This window comes from Lepidochelys olivacea (genome assembly GCF_965140295.1).
Source record: "Lepidochelys olivacea isolate rLepOli2 genome assembly, chromosome: 6".
NCBI lineage: Eukaryota > Metazoa > Chordata > Testudines > Cheloniidae > Lepidochelys > Lepidochelys olivacea.
The window spans coordinates 79,792,457-79,805,720 of NC_140416.1; the positions used below are offsets into that span (position 1 = coordinate 79,792,457).

Genomic DNA, 13,264 nt, shown 5'->3' on the forward strand with positions numbered 1-13,264 from the left:
CACACCATCAGGGGCTTGTTCTCTTGCAGAGCTACCAATGTGATATATGCCATCATGTGCCAGCAGTGCCCCTCTGCCATGTACACTGGTCAAACCGGACAGTCTCTACACAAAAGAATAAATGGACACAAATCTGACATCAGGAATCATAACATTCAAAAACCAGTAAGAGAACACTTCAATCTCCCTGGTCACTCAATAACAGACCTAAAAGTGGCAATTCTTCAACAAAAAAACTTCAAAAACAGACTCCAACGTGAAACTGCAGAACTGGAATTAATTTGCAAACTGGACACCATCAGATTAGGCCTGAATAAAGACTGGGAGTGGTTGTGTCATTACAAAACCTAAACCTGATTTCCCTCATACTAATTTCTCCCTACTGTTACTCACACCTTCTTGTCTACAGTCTGTAATGAGCCACTCTCATTACCACTTCAAAAGTTATTTTTCCTGCCATGGTATCTTGCTGTGAATTGATTTATCTCATTAGACTGATCTCACACTTGGTAAGGCAACCCCCATCCTTTCATGTATTTATACCTGCTCCTGTATTTTCCACTCCATGCATCTGATACAGTGGGTTCTAGCCCACGGGAGCTTATGCCCAATTACATTTGTTAGTCTCTAAGGTGCCACAAGGACTCCTCGTTGTTTTTCCTGATACAGACTAACACAGCTACCACTCTGAAACCTGAAAAGAGTGTGGTACAGCTCTTTTGCCATTTTTTTTTTTACATATTGTTGCCTATATAGTGATGTATAGCTAAAATGTATGCAAAACATTAATTTTGTAATACCTGTTTATTTTCTGTGATATGCATAACATTTTGCACTACTTTAACATTGGCTCCAGCTACTCTAGGAAGGTGCTAACACAGCTTCCCTGGTCAGTGAAGACAGGGCAGGGTCTTTGGAATATAACTATTTCGGATTTCTAAAATTAATAATTCTCCAGATGAAGTACTGCTCATCTGACTTCAGTATTCTTTTGCCTCTTTGGTTTGCATCAAAGGTAAGTTTCTGGGTATATGACCTCTGCACATGCCTCTGTCAGTTCTATGCAAAATTTGCTTCTATGGTTAGCACAAAAATGGCAATTTGAGTAAGAGCCATTTGTTGGTTAGCTAAAATATTGTATTCTTATCTTTTAATTTTTCTGAGGCTGCCTGAGATCTTTGAAGCCTGAACTAAGTCTTTGAAGTTAGTGTGTTTCAACAAAATGCTTGATTATCTGTGTTTTAAAAATATAGGACAAAAAATAAAACATTTAAAAATGATGGTAAAAATTCTCCTGAAAGTAAAACTGTAGGCCTTGTTATAATAACATTTTAAATTGATTTTAGAAAATTGGAGCCATCACACACTGCAAGTATCTACAACAATGGAACACTAGCTACACATTGGGGTTTATGTTTGAAAACTAAAGGCGTGAACCTGCAAGGGTCGGAATTACTAGCATGGAATAAGGACTATTCATGACAGTAAGGATTTGCAAAATTGGGCCTTGCATGAGAACTTAGTTTAAACTGAATTCCAAAAAAACTGGATTAAAATACAGTTTGGCTGGCCTCTGTAGTCAGGACTTCAACAGTATTTTTGCCTCAGGCCTGACTTTCCTTTTACATCAGTTTTACACTAATATAACTCAACAGACTACAGTAGACTCAACAGATTATAGACCATTGATTTACTCCTGATTTAAACTTGTGTAAACAAAAAGATAATTTTGTATTAGGTTTTCAGTCCTTTTTAAGGGACTATCCACAATGCAAAATTTACTATGTTGGGGAATTCTGTATAAATAGGGTTTGGTCTTTCCAGCATGGACAGCAACAAACCATGTTGTGGAATCACGGGCGTCCCGTGGGCGTCTCATGAATAAGGCTGTGTGTCTGTCACAGAGGTCACGGAATTCACGGTGCCCCAAAAGCGGCCGGCATCACCCTGCAGCTCCTGACCTAGGTGGAGGAGCCATGGGGGCTCTGCATGCTGTCGCTGCTTGCAGGCACCACCCTCACAGCTCCCATTAGGCGGCAGTTCCTGGCCAATGGGAGCTGCAGAGTGGAGCTTGTGACAGGGGCAGCATGTGGAGCCCCCCTGGCCTTCCATCCCCTTAGGAGTTGCAGGGACACATGGAGCCAGGTAGGGAGCCTGCCAGCCCCACCAAACCCTCCCCCAATACCAGCCAGGGTCCTGAGCCATGCATCACCCCCCTGCTCCCCCCTGCGTCAGCGGGGGTCTCAGGTCACATGCTGCCTGGCCACCCCAGTACCAGCAGAGGTCCTGGGCCACCACCCAGCGCCCACGGCGCCCCTAGACCACTCCCCCAGAACACCCACGGCCCCTCAGCCCAAGTTTTAGTTAGGGGTATGTAGTACAAGTCATGGACAGGTCACAGGCTGTGAATTTTTGTTTACGCTGTGGCCACATGGAGTGGGGGTCCCTAGCAGCTCCCATAGGGACTGTGGGGTGGGTCCCGTGAGGGAATAGGCCCCATTTTGGGTCCCTGAAAGGCCTATTCGCAGGACACCTCCCCCAGCCCAACAGGATGGGGCCTGTAGTGTAGGGGGTGCATGTGCCCCACCATGGGCTAGGTCTCATAATGCTTCTTGCCCGCGGGGAATGGGTCTCCCAGTGGCCCTCACTCGCTCCGTGCTGCTGGGTCCCGCTGGCAGGGTCCTTTGCGGAAGCGGGTCTTCCCCTTTCTGCCCGTGACCTGTCCATGACTTTTACTAAAAATACCCATGACTAAAATGTAGCCTTACTGATGAAATAGTATAGTGTGATCAACCCCATTTTAAGGCAATAAATAACAACTCTACGAAAGATATGTGTCAAAGCTTATTTTTTAAGGGATGCCATCACCCAACAATGTTTCATTCATGGTATTGGTAGTTCTGTAAATTTTAATTAGGAACTGTCACAGCTTCTTTCTATGGTCACTGCTTGGGAATGCACACCCTATATTGGAACATAGGAATTGCCATACCATATCAGTCTTGTGCTACATCTAGTTCAGTATCCTGTCCCCAACAGTAACCAGCATAGATTCTAAGGGTAGATGAGTCCTTTGGAACTTCTCAAAATAATTCCTAGAGGAGATCTTTAGAACACTCATTCATGATTTAAAACAGGGGTTCTCAAACTGAGGGTCGGGACCCCTCAGGGGGTCACAAGGTAATTACATGGGCGGGGGGGTACGACCTGTCAGCCTCCACCCCAAACCCAGCTTTGCTACAGCATTTATAATGGTGTTAAATATACTAAAAAGTGTTTTTAATTTATAAGGGGGGGGGTCACACTCAGAGACTTGCTATGCGAAAGGGGTAACCAATACAAAAATTTGAGAACCACTAATTTAAAAGTTGTCAGTGATGGAGAATTCACCCCAACCCTGGGTAAATTGTTCCAGTGCTTAATTACTTGCACTGTTAAAAGTTTCCACCAAGTGCTTCAGTGGAAGATGCAAGAAATTGTCACCCTAATTGCTAATAGAGACTGCCTTAAACACTGAAGCAAGAGGTTTTTATATCTTTTGATAAAAAGCATTAACTATAGATTACTTTCCTGCTAGCAGTGCCTTCTCCTGGTTTGCAAAGCATTAGGCAACAGATGGGCGGGAACCCTTAATAGCCGAAGAGAGCGTTATCTTTAGCCTGTCCCCAAAGCGAATCAGGATGACCTTGTATCCACAGGGACCCATGGTAGACACAGACCTCGTGGCGTGTCACGGTGATAAACTCTGACGAAGAAACAAGTCCCCTCTTGTTTGAAATTGCATGGTGTGTGGCGTTTGCCTATGAACCAGTATGATGCCAGGACCCTGCCTCTGCAGTGCCAAGAGCACGGTGCACGCCAAGCAAGGGTTTTGCCACACATCCTCCTGCGGAGCCCTTTAAATGTACAAATTACAAGGGCCTGAGGCCAGGGAGGCGTTGAGCAGCCTCCGCTCCCGTTGGGGCGGGAAGATTGAGTTCAGCGCCTCCGGCTGACGGCCCCTTCCTGAAGGAGCGGAGCGGAGCACGCGGGGCCCGGCAAAGTGCGGGGCAGGCAGACGCCTCCCTAGAGCTGTGCTTCGGCCCGACAGGGGAAGGGGGCGGGATGCTGAGGCGGGGTTAAGCGACGCCATCTCAGCGCGCCCGGGGCAGTAGAGGAGATGGTGGCCCAAGTGTGGTACCGGGGGCTATGCGCCAGGCTCCGTCCTGGGGCTCCGCGCCGCCTGCATGGCTGGGGCAGCGCCACCTTCTCCTCTCGCTCGCTGGTAAGTGCAGCCCGGGGGAACCAGGAGGAGCGGAGCCGCCACCGCCGCTTCCCTGGGCGCGGGCTCCGCCCCGGCTGTTTGTACTGGCGGCGGGGCGCGCAAACACCAAGCGTAGGGCAGGTCTGCCCGCGCCCTGTGTGGGGAGCGCTGTGGCCACGTGGAGTGGGGTCCCCTAGCAGCCCCCATAGGGACTGTGGGGTGGGTCCCGTGAGGGAATAGGCCCCATTTTGGGTCTCTGAAAGGCCCATTCGCAGGACCCCAGCCCAACAGGACGGGGCCTGTAGTGTAGGGGGTGCATGCGCCCCACCATGGGCTGGGTCCCCTAATGCTTCTTGCCCGCGGGGACTGGCTCTCCCAGTGGCCCTCGCTCGCTCCGTGCTGCTGGGTCCCGCTGGCAGGGTCCTTTGCGGGAGCGGGTCTTCCCCTTTCTGCCAGTCCCGCAAGAGCTTTATGTCTCAGGGGCTTGGCAGCGCAGCCCATAATGATATATTTGCTGCTCATGGTAAGTGGCCGTATCTCCGGGCTTGTCTACATGGGGGAAATTGATTGGCATAGCTAAAGCAGAGTAACTTTTGAGCTGTAGGTTTCAGAGTAACAGCCGTGTTAGTCTGTATTCGCAAAAAGAAAAGGAGTACTAGTGGCATCTTAAAGACTAACCAATTTTTTGAGCTGTAGGTGTTTTGGTATTGGGGGGACAGTCTATTCTGGAATGAAGTATCAGAGGGGTAGCTGTGTTAGTCTGTATCCACAAAAACGAGGAATCTGGTGGCATCTTAAAGACTAACAGATTTATTTGGGCATAAGCTTTTGTGGATAAAAACCCCACTTCTTAAGATGCATGGCGTGAAAATTACAGATACAGGCATAAAGATATAGTGGCACATGAAGAGAAGTGAGTTACCTTACAAGTGGAGAACCGATGTTGAAGGCCAATTTAGTCCATGTGGGTGAGGTCCACTCCCAATAATTGATGAGGAAGTGTCAATACCAAGAGAGGGAAATTTGCTTTTGTAGTGAGCCAGCCATACCCAGTCTCTATTCAAGCCCAAATTGATGGTGTTAAATTTGCAAATAAATTGTAGCTCTGCGGTTTCTCTTTGAAGTCTGTTTTTGAGTTTTTGTTGTTGAAGAATGACTACTTTTAAATCTGTTATTGAGTGTCCAGGGAGATTGAAGTGTTCTCCTACTGGCTTTTGTGTGTTACCATTCCTGGTGTCTGAATTGTGTCCATTTATCCTTTTACATAGAGACTGTCCGGTTTGGCCATTGTACAGGGCAGAGCGGCATATGGGGACAGAGAATACAACGGGGTTTGTTACAAGAATTGGTTCCTGGGTTAGTGTTCTGTGGTCTATGTAGTTGCTGGTGAGTATTTGCTTCAGGTTGGAGGGCTGTCCAAAAGCTAGGATTGGCCTGCCTCCCAAGGCCTGTGAGAGTGGGGGATCGTTTTGCGGGATAGGTTGTAGATTGTTGATGATGCGCTGGAGAGGTTTTAGCTGGGGACTGTATGTGATGGCCAATGGTGTCCCTGTAACAAACCCCGTTGCCTTCTCTGTCCCATATCTCCTCTAGCGACACCATCATAGGGCTGAGCCACACCATCAGAAGCTCATTCACTTGCACATCTACTATTGTGATATATGCCATCATGTGCCAGCAATGCCCCTCTGCCATGTATGCTGGCCAAACCATCAATTTGGGCTTGAATGGGGACTGAGAGTGCATGGCTCACTACAAAAGCAATTTCCCCTCTCTTGGTATTGACACAATCTCATCAATTATTGGGAGTGGACCACAACCACCCTGACTGAAATGGCCTTCAACATTGGTTCTCCACTTGTAAGGTAACTCACATCTCTTCATGCGCAGCTATATATTTATGCCTGTATCTATAATTTTCACTCCATGCATCTGAAGAAGTGGGTTTTTTACCCACAAAAGCTTATACCCAAATAAATCTGTTAGTCTTTAAGGTGCCACGGGACTCCTCGTTATTCTGGAATGATTAGTCCACTCCTTTGGAGTAATTGTTCTGGAATAAAGTCACTTTTATTCTGGAATAGAGTGGCCATACAATACAGGGGAGTTATAGCTGAATAGCTTACAGCTTAATAGTTATTCTGCTATAGATATGCTGTCAGTTTCCTGCTGTAGACAAGACATTAGTTCAGCAACAGGACCTGGAGGAGGAGGAGCTGCCAATGGCTGAGTGTTTCCTGGGTTGTCCCACAGACAATCCTCCAGAATTACAGGGTCTCAGGTATCTATTTGTTATACTTTTGTCTAAGGTTGCCCCTGGTGACAGGCAAGACGTCGACTGGCATGTGTGTGTGTGTATATGTGTCAAACTCCTAGCTGAAATTCCTTATATACCATACAGTAGGGTGTCTGCAGGACATAGAAAATTATTGGATCTGATTCTGCTCTTGTGTAAATCAGGAGTAATTCCAGTGACATTCGTGATGTTATATATGTAAAACTGGTTTAGTTAAATTCAGATCAGAATCAGGCCAAAAAAGTCTTATCAAGGTTAAAAATTAGCCACTGTTGCTAACAGTGGTTCAGATTCATTGCTGTTAGCAATGCTGGGAACCCTACTGTAGAACGGCCACCAATATCCTCTGCCTTTTTAATCAGTGGGTCAGCCTGAGTTGCTTTTCTGAGTAAGATTAGATGACATGGTGCTTAAAATGCCAATGGCAGCTGGTGGACCATCCCCCCCCCCCCCCCAGGTCCCAGCATGGAGTCATATAAGTAGGTGAGAATCTCAGCTTGCGGGGTGCTTTTTTTTTTTTTTAACATAAGTTTCTAGCTCACATGGTTGTAGAGAAAAGCACAAAATAAAAGAATCTAAAAGTTATTGTTAGAAATCTCAGGATTTTTAAGTTAAAATTTTTTGGGTGTGCAGTTTGTGATTTTTTGAACACTTGAGACTGGCAATACTTTACCGGTTTTGCGCACTTGTAACTTCACTGACATCAGTTGGATCACTCCTGAATTAGGCCCTGATCTTGCAAGATGTATATGAGTAACTGTACACACAAGATAATTCCCACTGAATAAACAGGACTACTCACATGCAAAAGTGTAGACAGGGCTATTGAGTCTTAAGGTGACTGTTACTTTCCTGGAATCCAGCTTTGAAATTTTTTCTTTCAAAAAGTACAGGACTCGTACATCTGTAACAAAACAGTATATATGTGGGTTTTTTTTTTTTAAGTCATCAAGCACCAATGATGGGTTTCTAAAAGAAAAACGTGCCCAAATCATGTCTCGAGGACTTCCAAAACAAAAGCCAATAGGAGGAGTTAAGCAGGTATTGGTTTTTGCTTCTGGGAAAGGGGGAGTTGGAAAGTCAACAACAGCAGGTAAGTTTTCGTGTTTGCTCTGGCATCCACTTTTATTATTGTATTGGTATTTATTTCTGTTTTACAACATGCATAATAGCATCGTATTTTTATACAAATACATTAATAAACTAATTACACAAGCGGTAAACAGCAAAATAAAAACATGCATATTTATCTTTATTAAAGATCTGCGGTATGGCAGTATTAGTAAAAACTAAAAGCATTTAAAAAATCTACTTTACTTTTCAGCTATTAGGCAATTTTTGTATTTCATTCAGTCTGAAGCTGTGAAACCAGACAAGTCAGTTTCACTTCTGTGTAGTCTGCAAGAGTTTAAAAGGACAGTCAGTTTGAAAGTTTTTCATCTATAATTGTGCAAATAACACCTAAGATTATTTTAATAGGGTTGCGGAGGGGGGGCGGAAGAGAAAGTCTGTCTGTCTTTCTGCATTTGACAATCACAACACTTTGTGTAAGTCAGTTTCCCTGTGTACCTTGTGGAGTTCATATGCCTTGATCCTATAGTCCAGTCATTTTGGATAGGCCCTTATACCCCTGCAAGGTCTCCCTGCGTTCAAAGTAGTTCCACATGGATGCAGAGGTCTACCTATAAATACCCCATACTGCAGGAGCAGGATCTAAGTTAGACTTCCATTAGATCCTGCTGCTAGAAGCTGCTCAGGGCAGTGGACTTCCGACACATGTGGAGACTCATTTTCTTAAGTGGAAGGCAGGGATCTGCCCATGTAGGGAAGCTGGCAGGATCAGGACCTTTGTCAGTTTTCTTAGTTGTTTGTGTGGACGTTACCCAAGGAAAAACAAAACAGTGATTGCAAACCACAAAAATTGGTAGGGGGTCTCATGAGTGTGTATAGTACAAACTGCTTTGACTCCTTTTTTTTCCCCCATCTAACTAGATTTCAAACTAATGATTTACCTTTTAACTGTGGTTCTTCGGCAATAGAACTATAATGTTACATTTGGGATGATAACACTGCAGAGGTTTGTTCAATAAAAATAAAGTCTTGTTGACAGTAAAATTATTTGGGAAATATTTCTCTTTATATTAGCCTTTGTGAATTTATTTAAAAATCTCTTCAAGAATCCATATTAAGAAGGCAATATCTTAATATATATATATTTCTTGGTGAAATCCTCAGATTCTGACTTTGTTCAAAGTCTATGTTCTAAAAAAGACGCTCACAGCTCTACATAAATTATATATATATATATATGTTCATTTTCTGGGTTGCCAGTCATGGAATGGGCAGGCTGTTAAATTAAAGAAACAAAAACAAAACACAGACATGTTTAATTTGGAATTGCTTAGTGATTGTAAACTGAAGTACAGATTGAGTGAATTTCCTTATTTTAGATTTCATCTCTCTATGGACACATCATAAGGAATAATCAATTGGTGTATTTCTTTACAGTGTGGTTGCTGGCTGGTGATGGTAATTCGCTGTTCTTAGTTAGGTTGTTGATAGTATGGTTTGTAAAGTTGACTTTCCAACGATAAAAACAATTTACCCCTTTATGTCCACAAATGAAAAAACTGAATTAATGGCTACTTATTGGAGTCTGGATGAAGTTAATTAAAATCTATATTTTTTTAAAATATGGGCAGAGATTCCAGTTTTGACCATATATATGGACTGCACTCTCAGCTACGTAACAAAGTAATAAATATAAAAGATGTAGCTTAAATCTAAATTCACTGTCCAAGGATTGGTGTTTTGGAGCTATAGTCTCCTTTCAAACGGGTATTGCATATCTGTACTGAGAAGATAAAACAGTCTCTTGGTGCTCATTTGTCAAAATGAGAATAAATTTCAGTGTTAAGATGAATATCTAAAGGTTAGATAATTGCAGAATTTTTATTCAGCCCATTGCAGTGCTGCTGAAATCTGGGATTAACTTGCTTTTAAAGTTGTGTACCCTGTCATTTTTGTTAAAGGACCCTTGGGGAGATACTTCTACAGATGTGACTGCTTTGCAGACCTCAGCACCCCATCTTTGACTTCTGTATCTCTGAGCCTCAGTTTCCCATATTTTTCATTGCTTAAGTATTCTTGCATTCCAGCCTCAACCACCCCTCCATATTAGGACAACTGGATGGGAATCCCAGGAAAAGCCTATTCAAGACTATTTCTTAATCAGCCGTTGTGTTTACTGTTGAATGATGTTTCTCTCCTTTTCTCCCATTGCCCTATAACTTTTCTACCTTCAGGAGAAGTCAAATCAACTTCCCTCTTTCTTCTGTCACTTTCACACACCTGATTTGGATCTTCTGGAAACAGTAGTTCCTCTCAGTGACTGAGAGGAGGTGCTATTTTGTGTGGAAAAAGCTTTTTCTTCCTCCTTCTAGTCTTTTGGTGTTTCTTCTCTCTCTTGTACTATTTTCCATCCACCTATTAAGTGGTTTATTTTTATTCCTTCCTACCTCTCTCTTTATTCCTCTCTTCCACTTCCAGTTTTCCCTCTTGCCAGAATTTTTTCATGCAGAGATCTTAGCTCTGTTTTTCTAATTTGTCTAAACTTTTCCTTTCCCTACCAACCTTGCAACAAATCTATCTCGTCCTTCTCGTTACCAAAAAGACAGACGAGCTGCTTTAGAGAATTGAATTTGGGTTTGTAGTCCTTTTTTTGTATGATGTATAACGAAGGCCTAAAGAGGTTTTTATTTAATTTTTATTGCTTGTTTTTAACTTGGAACTATTAGGAAGGTCAAGAAACCTTCTGGTTTTGCTGAAGGACTTCTTGAGGGTCTTGTACCTTAGTTGAAGGTGTTGGGTTGTTGAAGCTTTCATAAAAATATCCTTTCTTTCCAAGTATTGGCGTTAAATAAAGGTTGACACAAACAAACAAAAATATAAACCATCTGACTAAAAATTCTTCTCAATTGCTCAGTAGTCAGTTTCTTGTAAAATTTCACAAGTTCTTAAGTTGCTTCCACACTAGACTGGGGTGGACAATGATTTTCCCATTGTGTGAAAATTTTTCACTAGTTCAAAAATGTTCCTGTTCTGTATTGGGGCGAACTTGAGACCTTTTGAAGTAAGTAAGAGAGTGAGACAGACAGGCCTATCCAAAGATCCAGAGAACAGCAAATAGCCTGGCTATTAGGATGATTCAGATCACTGATTTGAACCTAGGTCTCCACATCTGAGATGAAAGCCCTAGCCACCAGGCTGAGGTGCTAATGTCTCTCTTGTTTCGGCCAAGAAACTCAGAAATTCCAAACTGGACCTGAGAAACCTTTGAGTAAATTTTGTCAAAACTGGAATGTTCCTGTAAAAGTTTGTTTTGATGAATCTGCTTTTATTTTCTTCCCCTCTCTCCCCCGTTGTTGAAAATTTCCCAAACAGCACTGCTACAGATACTTCCAGGGTAGATAAGATTTGAAATTTAAAGTAACAAGCAAAACCTGGTTTTGTTCCTATTACAGAAAATGTAATTAAAAATTAAAAAAAAAAATCATAAGGAAGCAAAAAATGGCACAAGCCTATTTTTAAAGGTGCAGGTCACTGGTCATTAAATTAAAAAGGTTAGTGGAGAGCGTGGTAAGGAAATCTGAATTTGTTTTTAAGTACAATCTTTAAGTACAACCTTTTAAGTATGCCTTTAAAAAAATCAAATTGGTATTAAATTCTCTAACAGAAATCTCAAACATTTTTCTCAAGGTTTTCTTTTGGTAGAGAAAACCAAAACCTTTTGAAAAACCTCTTTTTATTTTGCACTGTTTCTTAGAAATTAAAGGCTTGCCTTCGTTGCACTATTAGTTTGAGCTATGAGTCAAGTTTTTCCCCTAATCTGATTCCATTCACCCACAGATCCCTAGCTTGAGTTAAGTGGTGCTTTTAAGATCAAACTAGTTAGCACTTTAGGGTGTGTGGGGGTGTTGAAGATCAAGTGCTGCTAATGCTGGAGCTGATCATGCAATGGGGATGCAGCATCTTGAGTTAAAACAACTCGTCAGATGCTAATCCAGTGTTGCTGATCAACTCGCTCTATAGCTCCTGCGTTGTTTTGCAGTGTGGTAACTCTGCTCTCACTGGAGCTAGGTGGTTAACTCAAGTGTATTGACTTGAGCTAAGGGCTTGTCTATGCTGGCACGTTACAGCGCTGCAACTTTCTCGCTCAGTGGTGTGAAAAAACACCCCCCTGAGCACTGCAAGTTTCAGCGCTGTAAAGTGCCAGTGTAGACAGTGCACCAGCACTGGGAGCCATTCCCCTCGTGGAGATGGTTTTTTTTTTTTTTTAAATAGTGCTGGGAGAGCGGTCTCCCGGCGCTGTGCTGCGACTACACAGCCACATTAAAGTGCGGCAGCGTTGCTGGTGAAGACGAGCCCTAACTGTTGCAGCGAAGAAGACAAGCCTTAAGAACTAAAGTGGCAATTATAATCACATGATCAATATTTATATTAGATGTCTCTTCCTTTCTTGTGGAGGTTCATAATATTGTAAAATATTTGGGAAATAAAATTCTGCTGTGATTAACTTTTTTTTCTTCTTCTTTTCTTACAGTAAACGTAGCCCTTGCATTAGCAGCATGTGATTCGGTAAGTGAATAATTATTTATCAAACTTAAATAAACTTAGTTTGCTGTGAGCAATGTAAATAAAAAGTTACTATTAGGGGCCACCAGTTAAATGAAATCAAAGTATTTACTCTGAGTAAATTCCTTTATTTTTCATAGCATTTTACGTTCTATGTTGATTTGTTTATTATGTTGGCACAGTGAATGAGTCAGTAGTCCTGATTCTTCATCTGGGTTTGTTAGCACTGTACTCTGCCCCTATCAGTGTCTCAGTGAGTTTGCTGTGATTCTGCAAGGGCACAGAGGTCCATACTAGTGGCTACTGGCACAGCATTGGGTCTACTTTTTCTTGACACCGATTTGGAAAAATAGTTGTGTAGGTGATAGATAATACTCAAAACATCTGTCATGGTAACAGAGGTTTACTCTTCTACGGCAGAAATTAATATACAAAAATACTTAAAATGAAAGGCTGAAGAAAAAGGAACTAAATGTCTCTCTGAAGCCTTAAAGTCAGTTATTTGTAAAGACTAACACAAAATTATTACTGTAACTAGTTGTGATATCACAAAGCTAAGACTGTAATTTCAGGTCAGAAATGGGCAGCTGGAACCAGTGTACTCTTAAGAATAAGAGAGCTTCATTATGCTTACCAGCCACTGTAAATTGGGAGTACGTGCATTGAAGTAAGTCCTCTCAGAAGTAGGCCAGGTTCTTTGTGTCTTACGCAAGTATCCGTTATATTTAAGAGCAAAGGAAGATCTATAAAATACTGTTTGTATGGATAAGGCATTAGCTGCTATATAGAGCAAATATACATAGGAGGAGATTCAGAAAGAAACTTAGGTATGATGATGCCTAAATTTTAAGTACCTACAAAATCATTGGGATTCTCTAAGCCTGAGTTAGGCACCTAAGGCTCCTTATACAATGAATGGGGAGATGTAGGCACCTCCAAATTGGATGCACAAAAGCCATCATGCTAGGTGACAACCTGTCTAAGCTAGCCAATGGGAGGTGCCAATGTGACGGTTGTGTCCTAAGCCCTACCCCCTGGCTGTTTGGTGACCAAGTTCAGTTGGAAGGGAGACACTTCCCTCTGTTTGGGAT

The 13,264-nt window shown here is 42.6% G+C and overlaps 1 protein-coding gene across 3 annotated transcripts in view; it reads left to right on the forward strand.

Annotated features, from left to right (window-relative positions):
- The first annotated feature begins 4,089 nt into the window (after positions 1 to 4,089).
- Positions 4,090 to 13,264, forward strand: part of NUBPL (NUBP iron-sulfur cluster assembly factor, mitochondrial) — a 156,981-nt gene continuing 147,806 nt past the window's right edge. The window contains exons 1-3 of one of the 3 annotated variants that reach the window (XM_084632402.1): positions 4,090 to 4,264; positions 7,485 to 7,632; positions 12,142 to 12,176. In XM_084632402.1, the coding sequence (XP_084488528.1) occupies positions 4,160 to 4,264; positions 7,485 to 7,632; positions 12,142 to 12,176 (288 nt within the window). In that variant the 5' untranslated portion in view covers positions 4,090 to 4,159. Of the gene's footprint in view, positions 4,265 to 7,484; positions 7,633 to 12,141; positions 12,177 to 13,264 lie in introns of those variants that run through there. The other 2 variants (XM_084632403.1, XM_084632404.1) reach the window with 2 other exon arrangements.